Raw genomic sequence first — 25,487 nt, 5'->3', positions numbered from 1 at the left:
ACAATGCTACCCCCTGTCAACGTTCAGTACTTTTATATTAATGACATCTACCTCTCCCTTCCTTACAAATTAGAGACTGATATCAAGCAGCCTCTGAAAAACAAAACAAAACACACAAAATCTTGTCTTGGCCAAAACCCAGGATACAGAATTTAAAGTCAGCTGAGTGTACCAGGAAATAGGGAAATTCAGAGTCTACAGCACCTGATGCCAGCTTAGACCACAGATACCAGTTCATGGCTGAAGAGGCACAACCTCTGGGGAAATAGTGCTGCACAGCATGGCCTGAATTTAGCCTCAACCAACACTTTTTTTTTTTTATTTCATATACTCACAAACAAGCTCTTCCAAAGAAAATGTAAATCCTTAACTGCGAGTCGTAGAACAAAAGGAAACTAAAGGTCAATAGCACATCACCACTGATATAGGAATATTAAAGAGCAGGTTTATGCTGAATGAGCATCATCCTGTCTTCTAAGGAACACTGACCACTTTTAAAAAGCTCATGGTCCGAAATCTCACACAGAATCCTCGCCTTGAAGATTCCTGTTATTTGCTGACGTGCCGCAGCCAGAACCAAGCGAAACGGTTCCCATGCAGTGAAGTGCTGGCCACATTAAAGCCAGTGGCAGAAGTCCAACTGACTTCAAGGGTCCCGGATCTCACCCAGGGTGTCTGCTAAAAAAGTCAGAACATTCCTCCTCGCGAATCGAAATAAATTCGCTTCCAGTTGAAACCAGCTAGCAGGCAGCAAAACAGAAAAAAAAAACAAAAACAAAAACAAAAAAACCCCCCAAAACACTGACAAACAAAAACCAACCACGCTTTAGAACAGAGAAAGTTTTAGTTTAGTCAAGTTTGAATCACATTCAGGTTAGCTCTTGTTTTTCATATAAGCTGGTTGCCTATTCCTACAAGTTATTATCTCCATACATGCCATCATAACAGCATATGGTCCTTTATGCTCCCAAGCACGAAAGTCTGGTGTGCCTGTGGCCACCTGTTACAGATTTTCCATTATGAGAGAAAGAACAGGAACCAAAAATAAAGAATAACTACACTGAGGAAACACTATATGACCCTCTCCTGAGAAAAAGGCTGTCATTTGACATAAGCTGCTGAGAAGGAATTCCAGCAACAAACTCGAGGCAAATCACGGACAGTCCCTCCATTTGTGGAGCTGTCTGCCAAGCAGGCTCCTATTGATAACATAGAAAGTATTCAAGGAAGAAGACAATTTCAAGCAATCAGGGCATCAAATGCTGGGCCTGAAAGCAGTATTTATGGCATGCCCTGAAAATGTGAAATGATAACTTCTATCTGCACAAATGAGCAAGAGCTGGTTTTCAGGTGAGCCAGTGGATTTGCAGCAGTAAAGCCTGCAGCTCCTGCTACGCTCTGCTAATGGAAGGAAGTGGTGAAAAAGGAAGGAATTTATACATCTTTTGCTGTACATGCAAACAGACGTGTACCAATAAAGCCTAAAGGTCTATTTTTATGTAGGTAGAGGAAGATCAAGTAGAATTTGGTCCCAGTCACAATGACAGAGTAAAGCAAGCCAAACTTTTAAAATCAGCGGTGTCTTGTAGTGTTAAACCAAACCAACAAAACCCCACACACAGGGGAAGACTTAATCCAAGTTGTACATCCTGCAATTCTGAGAGTAGCCTTTAAAGGTGAGTTATACAGGTCTGATTCAGCTTCCAGAGAAGTCAGCAGCAGAGCAAACACCAGGCCTCAGGACTAGCCTTGAGAAAGAATCTGAACTGCAAAAGCTGAATGTGAAGCCACGCTCTGCTGTTAAGACACAGCATAAGCAGTATAATAAGCACATCCTCAAAAGTTGTAAGCACGTGACACAAAGAACTTTACTGAGAAAACGAGTTGCAGTAAATGAACTGGGGTTTAGCTACAGCCAGCTGACACAGCACTACACGTGACCTGTCCTCCTCGGTAATGTCGATAGTTTGGAAGGAAGAGCTGAGTTAGTGACCTAATTTGCTAATGAAGACAAGCCCTTATCTGGAAGAAGCCTGTCTACAGCGCTGCCAGCACTTGAGCATATCACAAGTCTTTATGCAAGACTCTGATTTAGCAAGGACGGCGTTGGCTTAGATGCTGGCTTACATCTGCATACCATGGAGAAATTCCAAAACTACCATTTACTGGAACTTCCCATTTCAAAAAGTCTTAAGCTCAGGTGTTAGCGAGCCAGGGTGAATCCTGCCTTAGCCTCAGCTCTGCAGCTCGCTGTACCTGGCCCGACAGGACACCACAAGCCGTCACGGCGCGCCGAGAACACGATGGGATTCTTCAGCAATTATGTGTTTCCAAAGTCTCTTCGAATTCCGTTACACCCATTCCTCACCCAACCCACAGGAAAGCCAAAACTTACTGCTGCAGCTGCACAGCCCCTCAGGAGAGCGCACGAGGAAGAGTGTTTTAGCTTTGCCATCCCGCAGGGTTTTACCCTCACGCGGGCACAGATCCTCGCCAGACACGGGAACGCGCTCACGTTCTGACATCGGCGCGCGCTCGCTCCCATCTTTTGGCAAAGGATGGAAATCCCGACTTGTCTGTAAAATTTTGGCCACACCCCATTTTCATCAGCTCCCTCTGGCATCATAGGGAGCAGGTATACAAACCATGTTCCCCTTACTTCCCTCCAGCAAACACCCTGGGCTTGAGAAATCTCAAAGATCTAAGGTGCTAAGCCTCCGCTCCCATTAACGTTCAATAGGAATTCAGGCTTCAGTCCATTAGGGGCTTTAAAATAAAATCCCATCTGAATTATTTGCCAGGAAGTCCTTTCCTGGCTAAGGACTGGTGAAAGCTAAGTTTCCAGAAATTCTGCCTTTCAGTGCAAGGAAAAAAATCAGTTCTGTGCTGATTTTAAGGGAGGAAAAAATACAGCCACAGAAATGTGGAAATAACTTTAGAGTGGGTAAGCTTAAAAAAAGCGTGATGAACCATCCCCTAAAGAGACATTTCTGCACAATCCAGGTGCACATTAGTCCATCATTTAAAAGCAGTCTGAGACCTGTCATTCAAAACAAAGAAAGAAACAAACAAAACAAGACAACAAAAAGGAGACAACCATTTGAACCCCCTTCGCTGCAGAGCAGTGACACAACGCCAGCCCCTTGCTGAAGGCACTTCTCCTGACCCCCATATGCAGCATGAGACCTACAGAAACACGATGAGCTTGGCTCTCCAGAGAGACACTACAGCCCTGAACCTGAGCCTGTACACCTGGAAGGGCAGCTAAGGAGCTGCTTTGCTCTTTAATGGATATGAAAGTGATGCAGAAAGCTGGCATAACCCATTAGGTGCTTGAGATGGCTTTACTACAAACATCTGTGAAGATGCAACAGCTTCAGTTACAGTAACACACCTACATCTCTCACTGAGAAAGAAAGGAAAGCCAACAGAAGCACAGCACAGAGGAGCTTTCTCTCAGAAAACAAACCAAAAGACACCAGAGTAGTACAACACCACTGAAAAATGCTTCGGTGGAGTCCTCGGATATTTTAAGGGTGAGCTCCACTTTATCAGCTCCAATGCAGAGCCTTATTTCTAAGATATCCCACTAATTCATCTTCCCTCGCTGTTATTTTTAAACCACCATTTTTTAATTCCAGCAAAGAGGAACATTCTTTAAAATGGTCATCACCCCCACGAAGAACGCAGCAGCATTTTACATGGTGAACACATGTGTAAGAAGAACCAAAAACCTGGCAACAGATTCTTCATCCTTCCTTCTTAACGCTCTCTAGCAGTTGATTAAATGTCTCTGACAGGACAATTCTGAAGGAACAGAAGAGATTTGCAAAATGTCACACATTACCCAAACAATAAATCTTTTCACTATGAATACAGATGCACGAGGAGTTCATTCTATGTTTACTTTTTTAATTCAGAAAACATTGGATTCAGAGAAAAATACATAAACTGCTCTAAAGTTAGCAGCTGCTAGAATCAGAGGGCGCAGCACTCTTAGTTCAGCAGCAACAGCTCAGTTTTTCAGTCTGACATTTAACTAGAGTGGGAAGACCCTCCAGCTTCGAGTATTTCAGGAAAACCGGTGCAAACGGGATTGACTAAACCAAATTGTCAATAACGTGTAGGAGAGCCACGTTTAGAAAGTTTTTAGGTGGAAATGGAATATATGGTGTCAGCCAAGACTCATGAGCTGTGCTGGCTCATCAGAGCTATCTGTGTTTCTTGCCTTGCTTATCTACCTCCACTCGATAAATAGCACAACCCACGGGAACTCAGTTTATCCAAAATTATCTCAAGAAATTTTGGGTTTTATGATGGTGCCTCTGGGACATTTCATATATGGTGAAGGAGAAACTTCATGATTATGCTTAAAATTAAAAAGCAATTGCACTTGAGCACGACACAGCTGCTAACGATCATTTAATAGATTTTCACATACTGCGTGTTCTATAAATCTGGAAGAGAAATACAGATCATCACCTCTGGAGTTAAACGTCAAAAAGGTCAACAAAGTTTCAACTGCAGTTTTTTACTTCTAGGTCTCTTGTCAGAGAGTCAGGTTATTAGAGATTATTTATTTATTTTCCGTCCAAACCACACAGGCTAACAACCGGAGCTCCACATATCCAAATACGAAGTTCAGAAGGAAAATTATTGAATAGATAGAAGGTTCTGCAAGCTGTGACCTAAATTAGAGAAAAAATAATTGCAAAGGCACGATGCAACAGACAGAACTCACAAGTTTTCCAGTGAACAACGTGAGCAACCTGGGCAAGTTCACTGGGGTATCATTTCTGCAAACAGGTTCTGTCTCCCAGCAGTAAAGGAAAAAAACCAGCAATACACGATAGGAATTTTAATGTTTTAGCCCATACTCGTGTCTCCCAGGCAAGTTGATATTAGGGGTCACTTCCCATGTACGGAGAAAACAATCTTCATGGATAATAATGATAAAACCTTATGGAATGCAGCAACAACCAAAAAATGTATTCTCAGATGACTACATTAGGGCCAAGTCAATATTAGTCCCACTTCACCCACGCACTGCATAGTCTAAAAATGCTGTCAGCCTGATAAGAATTTCCTGATTCACTTAAAAAAAAAAGAAGAAGAAAAAAAAAAAAGGGAAAAAAAAAATACATCTGATCACCAAATTCAGCTGGAAACCCGCCGGAGACGATCTTCCAGGAGCGCCGGGGCGAGTGGCGCGGCGCGCCCCGTCCGTGGGGAGCAGCGCGGGTCCCTTCCCGCCGGCGGAGGGCGGAGGTTCCGCCCGTGTGCGCGCCCGCGGGGCGAAGGCGCTGCTCAGCGCCCGCAAAGGGAGGGTCGTCCAGTAAGGAACGACGGCGGAGCGAAGAGGGAGGGCAGGGGAGAAAAGAAATAACTTCCCCCCCCCCCCCCTCTGCCCCGCTCCCGCCGAGCAAGCCAACAGCCACCCCTCCAAAGACAAGAATTTTGGGGGGGAAATATTTTTCTCGTTTAAAAAAAAAAAAAGAAAAAAGAAAGAAAAAAGGTCTTACCAAGCTCCGCTGCTCTGGGGCACCCTCACCAGCTCCCCGCATCTCCAAATCAGGCCGGGGGCTGCAGCGCGCATCGCTGGCTGGCCGGGGCTGAGGTCTCCGCCCCGGCCAGCCAGCGATGCGCTCTGCAGCCCGCTGACGGCGGCGGGGAAGGTGGGGGGTGCGGGGGACAAGCACCCCAAAAACCCCCCCCCCCTCCACCTCCCGGCCCTCCCCACCGCAGCGCCTCACCTGCGCGCACCCCGCCGCGGGCGCGGCCAGATAGCGGGGCGCCCCGCACGCCGCCGGGGCGGGCTGCTGCATGGCCACGTCCGAGCAGCTCATGGCCGCGGCCGCCCCGCGCCACCGCCGTCTGCCCCTTCCTCCTCTTCTTCTTCCTCCTCCTCCTCCTTCTTCTGCTCCTCGTCCTCGGCGCGGGGCGGCCCCGGCGAGGCGCCGCGCAGCTCCGGCCGCCGGCGCATCTTCGGCGGCCGCCGCGCCCCGCGCCCGCACTTATAGCGCGGCGGTGGCGGCGGCAGCGCGGGACGCCCCGGCGGCCGCGGCCGCGGCAGCGCCGGGAGGGCGGAGACCCCACCGCGCCCCGCCCGCCGCTCCGCGGGCGCGCAGCACCTGCCCCGGCCCCTCCCGCCCCTCCGCAGCGCTCCGAGGCGCAGCCCGTTCGTCGGGTCCCCGTCGCTTCCGTGCGCGGGAGCGGGAGGCATCTCCGGGCTGCCGCGTTTTGGCGAAGCCTAAGCGAGGTGTCACCTGTGTCAGCCACGCTTCCCGCTCCCGAAGGGTTCGTCCTGGACGTTCATCGATGAGGAAGGGGGAACCTACTTGTTCCACAGGGTGGATTGCTGGCTAAGCCCGGAGATTCCCTTCCCTCCCCACATTTGGTCCGCGATGTTTAAAAAAAAAAATAAAAAAATAAAAATTAAGTGTACTGTTCTCCTTGAAAACCCGGGGTCTGGCTGTAATGGCTACAGTCATATTCAAAACTATTCATATTCACAAATATTCGTGGCCTACCTCTGTGTGCACATTTCTGCCAGCGAGCTGCCCCTACTGCAGTCCTGCACCCGGAGGCTTTCGATGCCATTCCTCACATGGAAAAGACTGTGCCTATGGCTTGTTAGCATTATTCCAGCTTAGGAGCCTGGGAATGATTTACACTTGTTTGCTCTTGTAATTCTTCTCGTTTGGTCTAAAACTAATTATTGTTTCAAGTTTCTTTTTCACGAAATTTGTTTTGAAGTTTGCCTACATTTAACAGTGGCCAGAAATTGAAGCCTTCAATCAAAAATTCTAAATTTGAACTCTCTCTCTCTCTCTCTTTGTATATACACACACACACAAACACACACACATCTCCTCGGCCAGAACAGTTAGATGAATACACAAGGTTAAAATAGCTCTGTCTGACCCCAGTAGGATTCCCTGTTTATAGAAAGCATTTCTCCAAAACATTCGACTGCAATACTTTGAACAAAGATCCAATTTCCTGCAGGCGTGTTTAGTTTCTTTTCTTTATTTCCTTTTATTTTTTTCTTTTTTTTTTTTTGTGAGTTTTGGGCATACAGATTTTAGGGTAGGTATATACTTCTTTAATAGCACTGTGTTTACTTGTTCCTGTCGCATTTTGCATATCTGTGCGAAGGGATTCAACCTGAAGTGTGAAACTCTGCAGTCACTCAGAAGCATCTGAAAAGGGTACAATGCAATCGCAGCACACACTTTGCTCTACCAAATATTCGGACTTCTGAGTGGTTTCTTTGCAAAACCAGAAAATCCAAGCGCTGATTGCTGCTCGATCTGGGCCCTATTAATTTCAAAAATCTCTTTTCCCCCCTCGTTTCCTACCGCAACAACAAGCCTAAGGCAGAGCATTATCCCGACAGCGAGGTTTGCAGGAGCCGGAGGCCGTCGGTCGGGCAATAACAAGTCCCACCTTCTGAAGTTCGCTGTTCCTGGACACGAGCCTGATCCTGACCTGGAGCTTTTTACCACAAGCATATGGCCAGGCTGCCTCCAGGCATTCCTCTGGCCTCCCTGTCTCCTGGCACCCGGCCTCCTCCTCGCATTTGGACGACTGGCTGCTCTCCACCCTCGCAGATCCTCTCGGGGAAGCTTGTGCCGCTCGCTCGCCGCAGAGGATTGTGAAACATGTTTCCTGTTTTAGGGAAAATGTTGTTTAGCACCATTCTGTCTGAGGTAAAACGCTTTCAGATGCAAAGGCGACGACGCCTGATGCTAGTTCATAAAAAAAAAAAAAAAAACAGAACCCAAAAAATCCAGAACAACACCCTCCTTAATAACGCATTTAATAGCAGTAACCAAACAAGCCTGTAAAATCACAAATATAGAAACAAGCTCTTTCAATACCAATCGATCATTTTTAGGAGAAAATCCAATATCGGTCCTCAAAGCAGAACAGATCAAAACAGAAAATGATTTATCATCTGCTATGTTAATGTGACACATTGAAGTGGGAGTACATTAGTGATCATTTTTCACCCAAGTGCATGAGGCACTTCCAAGAGGTTTATAAATGCACCAGCACAGAGATCACTGTTTCCCACAAGATGCCAAAATGCTCTGATATTCAGTTAGCACACATTCCTTATTATCAGATCCTGCCACAATTCCTATCAGATGCCTTTTGGGGCACGATGCAGTGGCGTGATGCATCATGTCAAAAAGCAGAGCAGGACCATTATCAGGCAGATGTTTGACATGATGCACCGTGTCAGTCAGCCAGTGGCATGCTGCCATTGCTCCAAAGGATTTTGACACAATACAGTGTGCCAATGCTGTAGCACAAAACTAGCATGTTCCAAAAATAGGGACAAATTCACCTCTGGCATAAGTAGAAGTAACTGCAGTGACTTCATTAGATTTGCATCTGCTTATGTCAACAGTGAGTTTGGCTCATAATCTGGAATTTATATAAAAGAGTGGTAAGTGGCTGCATTTTCAGATATTGGTTGTATTGTTTTCTCCTCCCAGTATTCAAGCATCATGAGACAGCTGGGGTAAACCCACCACCTTTCTCAACTCTTTCCCCTCCACCCCACAAGAAGCAGCCTCAGATTTCCATTTTTAACAGTGTAACAATACCTCAGAGTACATACAGGGTCACTCTTTTCAGAAACATGGGGATTTCACAGGGAGTAGGAATTTACAAAAAAGGAAGAGAGAGGGTCTCTGCTTTCTGCCTCCATGCCATTTCACAACAGTAGCTGCAAGCACTTGGGTGCACAAGTACTTAGGTGCAAGAACTCAGGTCCACTCAAAATAGTAAATTTTGAGTGTCGATTAGAGTAATAGTTAAAGAATGGCATGAAAGGGCAGCCAGGATGAAATGTGAGATCTGATAAGATTTGGAGACTTCTTAAAAGGCATTGTAATTTATTGTTGTCCCCTTTCATCACTTTGGAATGAAAAGCACAGCTTGCTAATGCAGATGCCTCACCCTGACAAAAGGAGAGGAGGGGAATCAGCTGAGATATGACTGGTGTAAGATCTTCTTTACAGAAAGGAAACATCCCAGCTTTCTGCCACAGTGTGTTTCTTTAATGAGGAAAAGAACTGACTGGCTCTATTTTAAGGAAAGTTCATTCATCTTTGCTGTGTCTTGTAGCTTCTTAAATCCATCAGGGTACACCAATCCTTGGACTCGCTGAACTTTGGCGATGCTAAGAAATAAGGCCAGAAAATCCTCAAGGAGCACTAATTAAGCACCACCTCCAAACCTAACTTGATACAGCAGCTACATGGGTTGTAACATCAAGGGAACATGGCTTGTCTGGTACACTGTAGTACCTGGAGGAGAGAGGAAGAGCACAGCAACATGGTAGAAGCAATCTGCACAGGCTCCTCAAGAATTCACTTACTTGTCTGCTTGGAGACGAGATTTTATGTTGGAGTTGGAGGTGCTCACCACTTCCACAGATCAGAAAATTTTTGTCAAGGCCTCACAAAATGCTGGGAAAGAGTTTGCAAGCCTTTCCAACCTTTTGAACAATAACAACAAGAAGTAAGGGTCCTTCCCCTCCCTTCTCACCACTATAGAATTATTTCCAAATATTTCTTTGAGGAGACAGCTCTGTGCAGTTGGGCAGTTCCACAGAGATTAAAACAAACAAAACAACAACTCCTCTCCTTTATCCTCCCCCCCCCTTTTGTTTCACCCTCTGCTGGCATTCTATAAGTATTTAAATCATTGGAAACCACACCCTAGCTAGCTGTGGCTAGTATTTACAGGCAAAGCCCCTTGGCTTTGCTGTTATGGGCTGCTCAAGAGCCAAAAATGTTAACACTGTTAGTTTTTCCTAAACAAGCAGACCAAATCGGAAGATACACATGGCACCCCAAGGAAATACACACCAGGCTTTTTCTATGCCTTAAATATATAAAGGAATAGTAACATTAAAAACAATGTTCACAACTAGCTGGGAATTCTCTGATGAGATGGACAATAACTAAAAAAACCAAAAAAAGTCAACTTTGATGCAACAGCATTTTCTAGTGGAGAACACTCAATTTTGTCAAACCCTCTCTAAAGGAAGTTGAGTTTCTGTTGAGATCTGCCACCACACAAATTTCTAAAGGTTTTCAAATTATGTTGTACTGGGTAGCCCAGCTGGGAAGTTCATCTTGACCTTGGGACTCAGGGGATGCTGGGCATATTCCTGTAAAACTGCAGTGCCATCACCACTGGGATCTGCACTTCCAGAGGATACTCTGCAAGTCCCAGGAAAGCAGGGGGGAATGGAGAGCTCAAAAACTCCTGGGCTGAGCTCTGTCTTTCCCCATTCCCCAGGGAAGGAGCACAAATTGGAGGCAGGCAGGCAGGCAGGCACTTCCATCACTGAAGGAATGGAAACAGATTGCCCCAAACACTTGAAGAGGGAGAGAAGGATGGGAGTTATTTCCATTCTGGAGGACAAAGTTTCACTCTGTATATACTTATATTGCTCCAATTTGAAAGAATACAGAAATTGAAGGGTTGAGTGTTTGAGGAAAAAAAAGAAGTGTTCCATTCATACAGTGCCATTTTAATCCCTACAACACCTTATGGGTACAGTAAACAGGCTTAAAATTTCCCTTATACGTACAGCCACACACACTCACCACCAAGGTTTTGACCTCTCTGGAACAGGAGGCATCAGTTTGTGTGTGGCAAGTACATAAACCCGAGATTTTGGGATCTCTAGATTCAAAAGGCAACAAAACACAGCAAGCCACCGGCCAAATTTAGGATCATGAGATGCAATGCAACCTCTCCATAGGATGTGAGCATCTGGACACCTCTCTGGTCATCTCCTTCATATTTTGTAATAAAACCAAAGCTGCAGTGCCAATTACAGCAAATATCTTTCTTCAAGCCACTAAAAGCTTTCACATCTCATGCCTGTAATCTTCAGCAAATACATCAAGGACTGTTATTCATTTTGGTGCCTGAATGCATTATATTTATTCTTGTTATAATATGTTCTGTTACCACAGAAAATGTTTGGCTCCCAAAGAAAAAGAGGGAATTGTGTCAAAAGTCCGAATTCTTCCTTGAAATGCAAACATTTTTAATGTCTTTAATGGAAGATATGCACTGGAATCCCAGGGCACAATCTGGCACTAAAATCCTCCATCTATGCTGGAATTTTTCACCATGTCTTTTTCATAATCTATTATTAAGCATGTTTCCATCTCAGCAGTTGAAATCTGGGGCCCTGTTGCATCTGAGAGGGAAGTGTGAAGCAGCTGGAAAGTAACTGCAAAGGAGAAGCAGAAAACTGATTGAAATATGCTCATACAGCTGGATGATGCTGTTCTCTTCTATCCTCCTCCTCATCAGATAAAAAAAAAAAAAAAAAGAAAAAAGCACATTGGGGTGCTCCCTCAGCCTTCCAGCTGGTACAGTAGCAGCAGCTGGCCCAGTGCAGGGCAGCTTCACTGCTGTTCCCAGTTACCCTGCGGGTTTCTTTGGTCCCTGACTGGCCACAGATTGAGCCCAGATTCCCTCCCCGCTTCCCCCGTGAAGCTGCAGCAAAAGTGGGGAGTGTGGAGCAATCGAGGATGAAGCCCAGCAGTTCCTGGCAACTGAAAAGCCTGGGAGGATATGTTTTTGTTTTTCTGCAGGCTGGGGACCAGAGACCAGTTTGTGATCACTGACTGACACTGTGCCCTGAAATGGGTCCTTGCTCACACAATGTCACAGCAGCGCCCCAGCCTCTGACACACCACCTGTAAGTGAGGAATGGCATTCCTGTGGGCATGTTTTTGATGAGTTAGCCAGAATAAAATACAGAGTGTCTGCAGATACAGAGCTGGGGGCAAGCTGACAATGCCTGGCCCAGAGTGAAGCCCACAGGAAAGCATTAGCCCAGCATATTTAGGACAAACCTGAACCACTGAAGTGACTGTAGCAGAGCGTGTTTGCATCAGCTGACTGCAAAGGGTTTGACCCAGTCCAACAAACCCTAAGGCTTGCTTCATGTGAGCACAGACATGTGTGTCTGTAGGGTTAATAGGACAGAGACACAAGTCCAAGCTAGGACTGAGTGAAATAGTGATCAGTTTTATCTTGGATTAATTCTCAGTTTGAAAAAAACCACCCCACAGTCTTACAACCTGACTTCCCTGTGATGCCTGGGTGTTCGACAACCATCCCTGCTGGCACAGCTAACATCCTTCCCCATCGTGCATTCAGATATTGCAACCTGCAGGAGAACAGGAATGATTTTGTGTTCCTGCTTCACCCTCAGACAAATATCACACTCAAACAGTTTCGTCACCCAACATTGCAGGTTCATCTTTCCCAGGTAGGCTACTTCATGAAATGAAATAATTGCATTACTGTGTCCAGTTTTTACTTCCCCCTCCTTTCCCTCTGCCTGACATAAGTGGTTTCAATAATATTTCAGCTAGAAACACCCCTTATGTTTTATTGGCTGTGAATAGCGACTATAGGAACATTTGATGAACACTCTTGTTCACAAAAATGGGGCAATGTAAACCCTTTTTTTTTTTTTGGTTTACATGACAGAAAGCATTTACTGCAAGGAACACTGCCATGTTTTTAGTACCACATGCCATTTCCCAGCTCTAAATATATATAGATGTAAATGGAAGTAAAAAGTTGTTTTCCTGCAGTTTCATAAATGGCTTTAACAATTTAACAACTGTTTGGGGGAGTTGGTGTGGGTTTTTTTAATCCTTTGGCCGAGAGTGTATATTAGAGTAATAACATACATTTCTCTTACACTAGATTATTATAGTAATCAAGACTGTCAGCATTTCCCAGTTTCTTTTTCATATTGCTCTTGTGATCTCATTATCTTGGGCTTTTTATTAGCTTTTCTTTGCTCATCTAAGGAATTCTTGTGTATGGTGAAGGAAATGGCTAGAAAAATACTTCTAGAGGATTGCCAGTCTCCTGGTAAATAAAATGCAGCTATTGATAATGTTTAGCCAGCTCTTCTCAGTTGTCTATGGCATCGTTCCTTTCCCATCACAAAACCAAAATACTCTGTATGAGTGGGAAAACAAGTAATTAATTCCTAGTGAAATAATATATTGCATAGCAAAATGTGTAAAATATTTGTATATGAATACACTAAATCCCACAATGACCATATCAGCTATCACCATTATTTCTTTTAGAGTTGGAGATATAGAGGCTGTGGGCTTAATCAGCTCAAGATCATGCCCAGAACTTTGTCATTCAAGCACAGGCTTAAGTCATGCAGCTTGTTTAGTCTCCTGTAGGCAGCAAGATTCATTGACATGATTATTTCCTCCTCTGTGGGCGTCCCTGTGCTATGGGATGTGACTGCCTCAACAGAAAAGGAGGTCTTCACGTGAGCAAAACCAGCATCCTGAAACTGCCTGAAAAAAAGAACAAACTTAAAAAGGAAGATATTGCTTTCCTGAAAGCCAGAGGAGTTGGGAAATACAGTAGAATTTTGCTTGTACAAAAGCCAAAGCAAACTACTGAGTAAAGACAATGCTCCCAAAGTCAGGCACGAGAGAGCTGAAGATCCATCTTTTTCTTCCATAGTGGAATTTTCTCACCTGTTAAACAGCCCTTGCCCCTACACACACACACACATTATCTCTAACACCTAGAAGAAATCCTGTGCTTCTGCCTAAATAGTACAAACAACAGGTTTTTTGGAGGAGAGGGATCCAGCACAACAGCACTCGATGTTTTACTTCATTGATGTCTGCTTTTCTATAAAAATTATATAAATGTGTATATATATATATATACACAAATAAGATGCTTTCTTCTAAAGTCATCTTTCATAGTTCAAAGTGAGACAGAGAATTGTCATCTCTCAAAAGGTACATTTGAAGCAAACAGAGATGCTTAAGGCACTGGCATAGCTGCTGTAGCTTAGTATCAATAAGATATATAATTCTCCAAGTGTATCAGTTCCCCTGAGCACCATCAGTTCTGGGGGTGAGTTTGAGGTTGCCTTTTTATTTTAGAGATATTTTTACAGTTTTGGGGAGTCTCTTTGCAGACTCAAAGCCTCTAATTTTATAAAGAAGTACTAATTGCCTTCCAAATAAGAGAAGACTGCACCACTGGAGAATCACAGAATGGCTTGGGTTGGAAGAGGCCTTAAAGATCGTCTAGTCCCAACCCCCCTGCCATGGGCAGAGACACCTTCCACTAGACCAGGTTTCTCAAGGCCTTCTTAAACCTGGCCTTAAACACTGTGATGTCCTTTTACTGCAAGAAGCTTATTCTTTGCAGGCCTCTCACAGAGGTATTAAACACCAAATTAAGCTGCTTGCTGTTGCTCTCACATCCCAGCCCAAACGAGGAAGCAGCAGAGAAGCTGCTCACCTGTTCTTGAAATCCTTGCAGGGAAGAGCTGTGTGAGTAGGATACACGGGCAGCAGTGGAGAAGCATTTCCTCTCCTGGAGCAGGGAGCACAGCAACACCCCTCTCTGACAGCATTTTCCTTGGAAGGAAAATAGAAGCCTGTTTGTCTGCTCTGTCCTTACACCTAAGCCCTGGGGTCCAAGCCTGCTGCCATAACTCCAAGTTAGAGGTGGCAAAGTCCTTTCACTCTGACTAAAGGCAGCTATTTCTTCCACCAACAGCATCTGCATATTCCCAATCAGGGAGTGCTTTAATAAGCTGCAGCATCTGAGAAAGGTGGGCTGCAGAGTCCTAATTAAATAGCAACTGACATATCACTTTTCAAACTAAACATCCAACTGGGATGCTCAATCTATCACACTTGGTTTGTAAACAACTGAACAGAGCACTCCACAGAGCAGCCCTATGAGCTTCTGCCATGAAATGCTGCAGAGGCTCCCTTCGCCCTTGTAACAAACCATCTAATGATTCTCAGGAGGAGGAAATGAGGCTGATTTGTAGCTCTCTTCAAGAGGCTAACACAGTTAAGCAAGACTTCTTAATTGCCTGGTCTTTATTATTTAATGCATAAGAAAGTTTAAAAAAAAAAACGCTGAGGGCCAGATCCCAAAAAGGCATTTAGGTATCCAAGCAGGCAGCTGGGCAGACAATTACAAACAGTGATACTAAAAACCTCTGCTCAGCTGCTGCCCAGCTCTGAAGGCTCTTAAAACTAAGTAGGTACCTATTTCAATTTTAAAGTTCTCCAGGTGCCTAGCATTCAGCTCCTGCACGTGCCAAAAAACACTTCATTCCTGACAGTGCCGAGGAAGCTCCTGCTGGCCCAGTGCTGAACCTCTTGAGAACCAGGAGGAACCCAAGAGGTTTCAGTCACAGTGAGTGTTCCCCTGGTGGACAGAAACATCTGAAAGCCTACTGGTATCTCTTGAACGGGTTATAGATAACATCAGCCTAATTATAAATTAGAAATTATAACGTGACAAGTGAACAGGCCTGCTCAACAACACGCCACAGATCCAGCAGCTACATGACAGAAAGCAGTGTAGGAGAGAAGCAACCCTAACAACCTCAGAAACATTCAGAACTGCAAGTTATGAAGGACAAATGAGCCAGGTACCTCACCCATAGCAAGGCAAGAAACATGCTTTTAAAACACTGCATCTCCTTTCTTCAGGCTAAACTGTACCAAAATGAATCCTTTAAATGAGCTGGACCGAAGTCGGGCTGACATACGAAGCTGTGGGGTCTGATAGCAGGGGGGCAGCTGTAGCCTTGGCCTGTACAGACTCCTGCCAGGAACGTGGAGGGAGAGAGGGGTGAAGGTGGGAGCACTTTGTCCCCTCCACTCATCCCATCGGCGGTTCTATACGCAGACAATTGGAAAAATCTCGCTTTCCCGAAGAACGGCATTTTTTGTGTTGTGCGGTTCATACCTCACCGTTCTGAAAAAGTTTGCCCTTCTCTTTTCCCGCATATGATCTCACTGGCTTTGATATCTGCTCGAGAGGGATGTGGATGGCTCGGGAGAGCATTTGGGAACCGTGTTCCGCATGCGGCATCTAATAGGATTTATTGCCGTGTTTCATCGGTTTGCTGTGAATTCAGGTAGTGCACTAATGGAACAATGAGACAGACCCTCGACTTGGTAAATACAGAGCCAGAAGGAGAAGAAAAGAAAAAGGCTTATGTAAGAGCCCATGAAAACAAGACGATTCAGAATTCAGGCAGCTGCTCTATTCTTGATTCCTTCCATTGTGCCTCGGGATGGACAGACGTCAGCCTGCCGGGGCTCTTACAGGCATCATTGGGTTTTGTAAAGTCTGGGCACAGCAGAAACAATGGCAAAGATGAAACAGTAACTTTAACTTTCGTGGGCATCTTCTGACACTTTAAATGGCTTCACGTGACATTGCACTCCTGGCAGGTTTGATTACTTTTAAAATAATGCTGTGTAAGAAAAAAAAAATGTCCCTCAGGCATATTGCAGTATTTAGAAAGGTAATTTCTCCCTTCTCAGAATATTTAACCTTGGAAGAGGTACTCCCTTTGTTCTAAATGGCATCTATATAGCAGAATAATATGAAAATCAGTCCTAAGGTCCAGGAGTAGCTTCCATTCACATCTCACTGATCATGGTCAGTGCCTGGAGATGACTCCAGGACATTGGAAAGACCATTTAATGCTCCATCCTGAAAACTGGTTAGAAGCAAAGCCCATTTGGCACGAGGTTTCTACCTCCCCAGAGTGAGAGTAGAGCTCCCACAGATCTAGAATGAAGGGACACAAATCTTTACAGAAGACAGAAATTTCTGCAAATAAAAAGGTGACCAGAGTCCTGGCAAATGTCAATATTGTTTCCAATCAGATGTGAGAATTCACCTTCTTTAAAACATTCAGAGAGACATATACAGCTTTTTCAGTAATTGGACAACTCTCTCCCTTCACACCTTCTCTTTAAAGAGAATATAAACATCACCATGCACAGGTGGAAGTTGCTCAGCTATTATTGTTTGTTTTCATATTGCTGTGTACAAGGAATAGAATATGAATGCCAGTACTAACAGCAATAACTAATATTTTTGAGGTGCAAAAGAAAATGAAGTTGTTGCATTTGTGCGTGGCTTTCCCTCTCAAAAAAGAAAAAACCGCTGTGTACATAATGAATTTTAAATTAGTCAAATCAGAAAGTTAATCCACTGCATGGAGCAAAGCACCAACACACACCAACACATCACTTACCAATTGTCTCACTATTTATTATACTTCAGAATTGTCCAAATGACACCTTGAGTAGGGTTTTCTGTTTAGAGCAGCCTTAAAAGGTTGCTAGAATTAAAACTTGTTGAGAACAGTAAGTGTTTTTCATACAGAATTGCCAGGTAACCCTGAAGCTTCTTGCTAGAGGTATCCCATATCAGAGGAACTTCCTCGCTCTAGCAAGCTCACAGAACAAACCACAAGCAGAAAATATCTTGTCAAATGGCAAACATCAATTTTTAAGATAAGTTAATGGTTGGGAATGCTGCTCTACTCAGCCTGCAAAGCATTAGGGACAGCACAGCTCACAGGGTAACTCATTAGGTACTTGAAGGAGAAAAAGAGTATGCACAGCAGGACACTCAGTGCTCAGGGGCCATCAAAGAAAGACTTACAACCACTTTCCAGTTACACCGTGGTTACTGCCCTTCTGTTCAACAACTGAAGTAAACGATGACTGTGTTGGCTGGGATTCAGAAATACGGATCCATCAGTTAATCACTTCAGTCAGGCAGTGAAGAGACACTCCGGGGAGAACAGACAAGTGCAGCACATAGGCAGCAACAGTGCTACCTTTTCACGTTGACATGGTGGGAGGATGTGAAATTCAGCAGGATTCCCACTTCTGGCAGTTCCACCCTTTGGTTGGTACTGAAAAACACTTTACTTTTGAATAATTTTGATTAGACGGTCTCAAAACCATATGACATTTCCAAGAGGGTTTTGTAATTTCATTCTTGTTCTCTGACCCGTGTTTAATTCCACGGGTTATGGTAACCAACATGATGGACTTGGGACTCCCCATGAGGGACTTGGGATGCTCTGAATTATTGATCATAAATAAAATGGATATAAAGCTGTTTGTTAATCGGGTTAATTCAAGCTTTTACCTTTCTGTTTTAAACACAGGGTTTTTTTCAGGTACACTGTGCTGTTACCTATGCCAGCTGTACATCTCCTAGGCAGCAAGACCTAGTGCATACAAGAGGATTCATTTAAGTCTCTCAGGAGTATTCCCTGTATAATATCTGCTAAAACAAAGGGAGAGGGATTGCAGAACTCTGCTTTTAACTCATTTACACTGTTTAGGTCTCTCAGACAGTGAGAGACCAAAATTTTTTTCTGAAATGTCCACTTTTTTTTTTTTCTGGTGGTAAATTTATCAGCAGGGAATCAGGCAATGTCCAGATTTTGAACCTGAAGAAAATGTCATCATCAGCAGCTTCAGCAGGATGTAAGTAAGAATCTGGAGGGGGAAAAAATGAGAATACATCTCAGTCAAGAGCGATAAGCTTACTGAGGAAATCAGTCGGTCCAATAAACTCTCCCTCAGGCGTCAAGAATTTGCAAATAAACCCACCTCCGTTAAGAAAATTAAATCCCAGTGACACACACAGGCAGCGCTGACACACCTTTTAAGAAGCTGTTGGCTTTGGCTGCTGTAATATCAATTTGTGTCCAGCAGATGGACGTCATTGACAAGAAGCTGAAAGGTTTGGGTCCGTGCAGGGCTCCGGGCACAAGGACAACCCCATACAGGGCTCCTTCCCTTCTGGTTAACTCTTAACAGACATTTGAGCAGTGAGAGCTGGATATAATCGTCTCCACTGATGATCTGATATGTCCATTTTCACTGCCTTAGCAAACACAAGCACTGACTGGACTGTTTCTGGAAGGTTGCCTGTGAGGTAAGATCTGTTGGTTATTTTCTCCATTTTAATAACCTGATTACAGTGAAGCTCTATTTTTGGTCTGTTGAAATCAAAACTCACAAGTTGGTGTCCTCCTAAAATCACAACTTCAAATCAACTTTAAAACAATTGAATTTAAGAATGGGCTCATCTGAGTTTTTTATTACACATTGGGGCTCCGAAGCTTTTGGGTTCATTCTGATTTTACACTGCCTTTGGTTTTATTTGGGTTGGATCATTTGGAAAACACAGTTCTGGCATTTTCACAGTAACTGTGAGAACAGAATTTTGTTCTAGTTTTAAATAAAAGGTAAGGAGTATTAAAAAATAATAATTGCACTACTCAAAGAATAGCTGTGTAAGCACAGCAAATACTGTGTGGTTTGCAACAAGAGTAAACCATTTCGGTAAAACTGACAGAAGAAAGTTTCCTTTTCTTTTTTTTTTTCAGGCTCATATTTGGCATTATACATTCAGGCACTTTGGTACATATGTGAACACATAGCTCTGCTTGAAACTACACATTTCTAAACTAAGGGTTGAGCTGTAAAAGCCCCTTTTGAATAATGTGCAAGGTAAGTCGGGCTTCTTCCGAACCTGAATGCCACCTGACTTCAAAAGCAGAACTAAACTCACCAACAGATTTCTCCAAGAACTCTTGGAACGCACTGAACCTCTGAAAAAAAGCATTTTGCAACAGTGGCATGGAAATGCAGGCCAGGCTGGAAGTAAGAATGAATTAGTACAATAACATGTAGAAAACTGCAGGATCAGGGACGTGATAAATTCACTTCATGAGATCACCCAGTAGTTTCTTACACTTAGTTACTACTCCCACTTTAAGGATTAGGTTCTGGTTTAAATCAACAAAGTGCTTGGTTTAGCTGGAGATTTTGTCAGTCAAAGATTTGGCTCCCAGCATGAGCTGCTGCTGTGCATGAATGAAGTGAATACCCTGTTAATTAACACTACAGAGCACCACTTACTCGAAGAGTTTGTAGCAAGGCAGTCTGTGCTCACCAGCTGGTCAGCCTGACTCTGGTCCAGCCAGCAGGCTGGAGGAAGAGGGTAAGGCCCATGGTGAGATCTGTTGGGTTTTTTTGGGATAGGAGAAGGAGGTAAGAACACAGTGGAGCGAGAGATCAGAGGGTATTACATGGGAGAGACCAGGAAAGATCCTAGTGGGAGAAGTAAAGGACAGAGAGCAAAAACCAATATAAACGAATTTCATTATCCTGAGGATCATGTGACCATTCATTAGTGAACCAATCTGCATTTAGCACAGTTTTCAAAAAAAGCAACCGAGTGAAAGAAGCTTTATGAAAGAGCCATTTGTGTTTCTTGCAGAGGAAATATAAAATCACGCATGCAAATTAGTATTTCTAGACCACTGTCATGCAACCTGCTGCTTAAATCAGTAATCTGCTGAAAGACAAACATACATTAAAAAATGAATTAGCCTCCAGGCTAAAAAAATTTAATAAAAATAGATCTTAAATAGATGAAGGGCAATGCTTCCAAACCTCATGAAATTAAATTGCTTTTATATATCCTTGTTCCTCCTATAGCTTTACCTCAGAGTAGTATTTTCATTATAATTGCATCAGCAGTTTTTTATTGTTCTTCAAAGTAAATCTTTCGTAACTCAGGCTAGCCAGGAATAATTTTGCTCCTCAAATGAAAAATCAAAACCTGGGCTATTTTAAGTGGGTAATATGACCACTGTTCCTCAAGGGAAATAAAATACTGCTCCTGAATGTGGTCCAGAGTCATACTGAATGATGCCTTCCCATGCTTGGTGAGAGGAAGTTGCTCATCGTGGGAGGAGAAATTCAGATGGTGATCTTAACTCTTAGAGTTCAGCAGAGCTGTGGAGCAGTTGATACCAACTCCTCAGGCACCACACCAGCAGCCTCTGAAGTCAAACCTGCGTTTTACTGGGGGCACAGGAACTATGAACAGCATAGAAAGGGAAACTAATAAAATATCCCTCTCTGAGCAACTACTGGAAACACCTGAAAATTGTCTGATTTCAGCCTGCAGCTTGAATAGCAGGAGGAAGTAGAATTCCAGAATGAGTCTGCCCCTTCTTGGAACACAGGTTGATAAAGCCACTTCAGTTGAAATAGGTCTAAATTCCTGATAGAACCCATCGAACGTGATCTTAAAAAAGTCCTTTAAAGAAGTGAAACCAAAAGTTTTATCCTACATTGCAAGAAATTTTTTTTTTGTTCTTTTTTCTTTTTTTAATGGGGCTACCTTTATTACCACACCAGGCTTCAGTCAGTTCTTAGTAAGTTTAGAGAAAGCCTACAGAGGCTGAGAGCAGGTGCTGAAGGATATATCTTATCTGATTAAAAGTGAGTAATACGAACGAGCCAAATTGCTGGGGAGTAGTTGCCAGAGGACAGTCAGTGATATGATATCAGTCAGGAGTGCAGCAGAGAAATCCACAGTAATAGCTCAGTGATGGAAAGCCTGGGGAAAACACCAAGTCTCTTCCAGGCATCTGTAACACGGATTTATAAGTACAAAATGAAATACAAACTACCCAAGTCGGGAGAATTTTGTTCAATCACGCCTTCTGTCTATTTATCTGCTTTTCCTTTAAGCATATTAATCTCTAGTTTTCAGTGTGCATTCTGTAACTTGAAGCAAGGTTTCCTGTGAATGATGATTTCATTAGGAATTTTTCTGCCAGATAGTGATGCCCCCAGAGTTATGCACTACATTAATTCTGTCACATTTTTACCTTGCTTCTATTTTTATTTCACGCGAAATATGAAAAAGAAAAAAAATCTACACGCTGGTAAGTAGAGGATGCTGTTTTCATGTATTTCCCATAATGTAGATGAAAATTGAACTTCAATAATGCACAAAATAAACTACACAAAATAGGACTTACCATGCTAATTGAATGAGACTATAGCTTATTAGAAAATTGTTACGAAAGACAAGAATTACATTATTTAAAATCAAACTCATTACCTCTAGGAACTCTTGAAAAAGTCAGCTCTTTGAAAATATCCTTTGGTGCAAGCTCTGCATGCTCTTTACCACAATCCAGTAATTCCTTCAGTCATATTAAGGAGCTCTCTCCATATGAGAAAAATCAATGAGGGAAAGCTCATGATAAATCATGTAGTCACCAGAAAACCACGTGAGAGTAACTAACTCAGTTTATCTGCCCTGGTGTAGGGTCCTCCCATATGAAAGGGAGATGGAAGAATCCTTACTCACTGTAAGGACTGTGCTCTTAAAACAGGGATGAGCATTTACAGTGCCCCAGCATGAAGAGGCGCTCACTGTCCAAAACCAAAAGGGAATTAGACCCTAGAAGCATCTCTATTCCAGCAAAGAAATTCTCCCATTTAATTCAGAGCAAGGATATCTTGGTAGTTTTCAAGTAGGGACCCTTTGGACCTTGCCAACAGAGGCTGTTGAATAAAATGTAATAAATTAACCTATTCCTTCCTACACTACAACCTTTCCCCCACCAAGAGTCCTGGGGAAAGGGCATAATATGGGAGGGAACAGAATGGACAATTCATCATGTTTCTCAATCCTTTTAGGTACTACTGTCATAAGTCTCCTCCAGAGAAGAGGGTTCTGACCACCTGGCTAAAGCACCATCCATCAGTTTACCACAGCACTGAGCTAAACCCATCTGTCCAAAAGAAACATTTCATACTCCCTCATCAAGGACACTGAAAAGAACTCTGCACAGAAAAATGATTTGGTATTATTATAGAAAAATGAGCTTGCTTTTAAATTTTAGTACCTGTGGTGTATCAGCTCCAATTTGAAGTGGAAAGCAGAGATGACGGAATAACTCTAAATTTTATTGAAAACAGATAAGGAGTTTGTGGTTTTTCTCATAGCAGTCAGGATAGCTCAGGTAGCCCTCACCCAAGCTCAAATTTTGGGCTGTGCTAAATACTGATCAATACCTTTTCATCTCTGCAAGTACAAAGTATTGATTTTGTTCTAAGTACACAATGTATTGAAACAATAGACACATGGAACTGCAACTAACTGTTCCCAGCCTCTGCACCATCCCCAGATAACTCCAGATTCATTTCAAATTCAGTTCCCAGATGAGTGACACGTTCAGTCCAATGGGTAGGATTGTGTTGATGGCACAGCAGAAGATTTTTGACGCTGCAATACACGGAAACCCTTTCATATATTAAAAATGTGAAGTTTCCACGGGCTACAGAGGCTCTTTCTGACTTTTTGCCACGAAATCTGCAGGGGGAGTTTCACCCTGGTGTGTTGCTTCTTTTGATGTGTGGGCTTGGGGCAGGACACAGTGATCTGGGAAGGACCATGGACGAAAGCCTCACACCAACACATTTAACAAAGTGAGCAGAAAGCCTCCAAAGGATTTATTGCACCTACATCACCTGCTTCCACACTGCAGAGACAGGGCCCAGCTAATGGTTTTTCTCATATGCTGTTACATCAAGGTTTGTGGCTAGCTAGGGGGGGCAACTGTTAGATCCTTCTGCTCTTTATTCTCTGAATCCAGACCATTTAAGAGAAAGCAGTGAGTTGTACAACTGATCAAATAGGGGAAGTGAAAAAGTCACCTAAGGAATTGTCTTTTAATGAAGTGTTTCCTCAGACTTGTGGAAACAGAACTTGTGTTCCTGTCATATATTTCATGTTCTCTGGAAAAATAAGGCAAGATGATATGACTACTAGTTGCTGATCTATAATAAACTCAAATCAGCATCAGATGTGTTCTCTCATTTTTCAGAATATTACACTGTTCACTGAGTACAATCTGAAAAACAAAGAGTCTATGGAACAGTCAGACACCTCATTAATGAGAATATTGTGTCAAGCTTTGATAGCAAAAAAAAAAAACCCTATTAAAATCCTCTTACAGCACTCCAATGGAGACTAGTCAGCAATCACAGACAGTTCTCATCAGGAATTTTTACTGGTGGATAGGTTGTTTAGAGGTTGGCATTAGTATTTATTTAGTGAGGCAGAGGTCTGACAAGGTAAATATTGAGATTTGAGACTGAAAGGTGGATCACCCTGACTAAATTTTTTTCTCTTTTACTGCAACCACATGAAAACACTGGGATAAAGTCATTTAGCAGAGATGGGTACAGATCAGCATACTGATGACAAATGACATATAGAGTCAAAGAGAGGGAAGGAAAAGCCAGTGTGACTTACAAAGCAAAGAGAGATCAGACAGTGCTCATGTAAGTCCTGGCTGTGCCAAAACCTTACAGGCAGTTCAAAGGTGGTCTAAGGAAGCATCAAAGTTAAAGGGTCTTATGGTGATAAGAGAACTTATGATTGTGCAGCAGAGGCACATTGAGCCTTGTAATGAGTTGCAGGTGAAGATCTTTTTCCTACAACATCCAGAACCAGAAATACTCCACTTTTAATTGGGCCCAGCACTGTGAGATTTGAGTAGACAGCAGCTTGCATTTGAAGGAATGGCAGAGCTGCAGCCTTCTTCATGTCTTGTGTGTAAAGGCTGCATTAGTTACCTAAACTGAGAGCAGAGACTGAGCCCATGTTAGTGGCTGTTCACCCTGGTTTATGTTCTTAACCAAACCAAAGTACTAGTCTTAACCAAATAACAATACACAGGTCACTGTTGGTCCTTTTAAGTCATTCTTCAGGATGAAAACAACCTTCTGTTTAAAAAGACTGGAGGTTTTAAATTCAGTCATTGCAAGACAGTAAAACAAGTAGCAGTGCTGTTATACCCCCACGACAGGGTAAAAGAGAACACCCTGACAAAACAAAAAGTACCACGTGGAAGAATCCTGACTGTCCACTAGAAACACTAAATCATAAGAATTTCATAGGAAAATGGTAGAAATGTTGAATATTTAAAGCCAGAATAGCTGATGTGGGGTTCTTTAAGCAGTTTTAGTACAAAACCTCACAGTCTCGACTCCCTTCAGAAGAGGGGAGAAATGGTTGCTTATAGGATGTAGCTGGTCACATCCCATGGTGGGTGGCTAAAACAGATTAGATGGAGTTGAACACTAGTGGGATACGAAGCTACAGGTATGACTAGAAAATGTCAAACTTCTGTAAGTTTCAAAATAAACCCGCTTTCATTCAAAGCCCTCAACCTTAGCCCAGATGGAAAAAAAAGCCTCAAATTTTCATTCAATGTAGCATTTCTTTAAGAACAACAACAAAAAAAAGGCACTAAATTGATGCAGGTCTGCAAATTGCTGCATTAAGTCTGCTATACACAACCCACACACAATAACATAAGGGTAATGTAAAAACATGCATTAGGGATGAAGATCCCTCTCTCCCCCTATGAAAGGATGAGCTGAGAGTTGATGGTGGGTGAGTGCTGCTAGCAAAGCAAACACTTCAGTATCTGTGGGTGAACATTTCATGCGTGCTCTTTATTATAAAGCCCACTGAAAACTTGAAGCTGCTTTCCTGAAGGAGCTGTTGTATAACTCTGACATCTGGGGTTTTCAGTCGCTGCCCTGTTTGAACTGGTTATGGAACACATTAAACCCAGAAGGCTCCACTTCAGCTGTTTACAAACCTTCCCCACACTCCTCTGCCATCCCAGCTTTTCCAGCAGGCTCCAGCTCAGTCCTGGGGCTGGAGGCTTAGGCCTGGCTTTGGAAGATAAG

General features: G+C 43.3%; 1 protein-coding gene and 1 long non-coding RNA gene across 4 annotated transcripts in view; both read right to left on the bottom strand.

Moving 5' to 3' along the window:
* VGLL3 (vestigial like family member 3) overlaps positions 1 to 5,866 on the bottom strand; it is a 28,492-nt gene extending 22,626 nt beyond the window's left edge. Inside the window, exon 1 of one of the 2 annotated variants that reach the window (XM_032679913.1) lies at positions 5,754 to 5,866. In XM_032679913.1, coding sequence (XP_032535804.1) covers positions 5,754 to 5,846 — 93 coding nt within the window. In that variant the 5' untranslated portion in view covers positions 5,847 to 5,866. The remainder of the gene's footprint in view (positions 1 to 5,753) is intronic. The other variant, XM_032679914.1, reaches the window with a different exon arrangement.
* A 1,457-nt stretch (positions 5,867 to 7,323) lies between these two features.
* LOC116783162 overlaps positions 7,324 to 25,487 on the bottom strand; it is a 65,300-nt gene continuing 47,136 nt past the window's right edge. Inside the window, exon 4 of one of the 2 annotated variants that reach the window (XR_004355508.1) lies at positions 7,324 to 7,671. This is a non-coding gene — a long non-coding RNA (uncharacterized LOC116783162). Of the gene's footprint in view, positions 7,672 to 18,309; positions 18,402 to 25,487 lie in introns of those variants that run through there. The other variant, XR_004355509.1, reaches the window with a different exon arrangement.

The sequence above is a fragment of the Chiroxiphia lanceolata genome, chromosome 2 (assembly GCF_009829145.1).
Source record: "Chiroxiphia lanceolata isolate bChiLan1 chromosome 2, bChiLan1.pri, whole genome shotgun sequence".
NCBI classification, from domain to species: Eukaryota; Metazoa; Chordata; class Aves; order Passeriformes; family Pipridae; genus Chiroxiphia; species Chiroxiphia lanceolata.
Note: the sequence above shows the minus strand (reverse complement) of the source record. Positions and strands in the feature narration are given on the sequence as shown.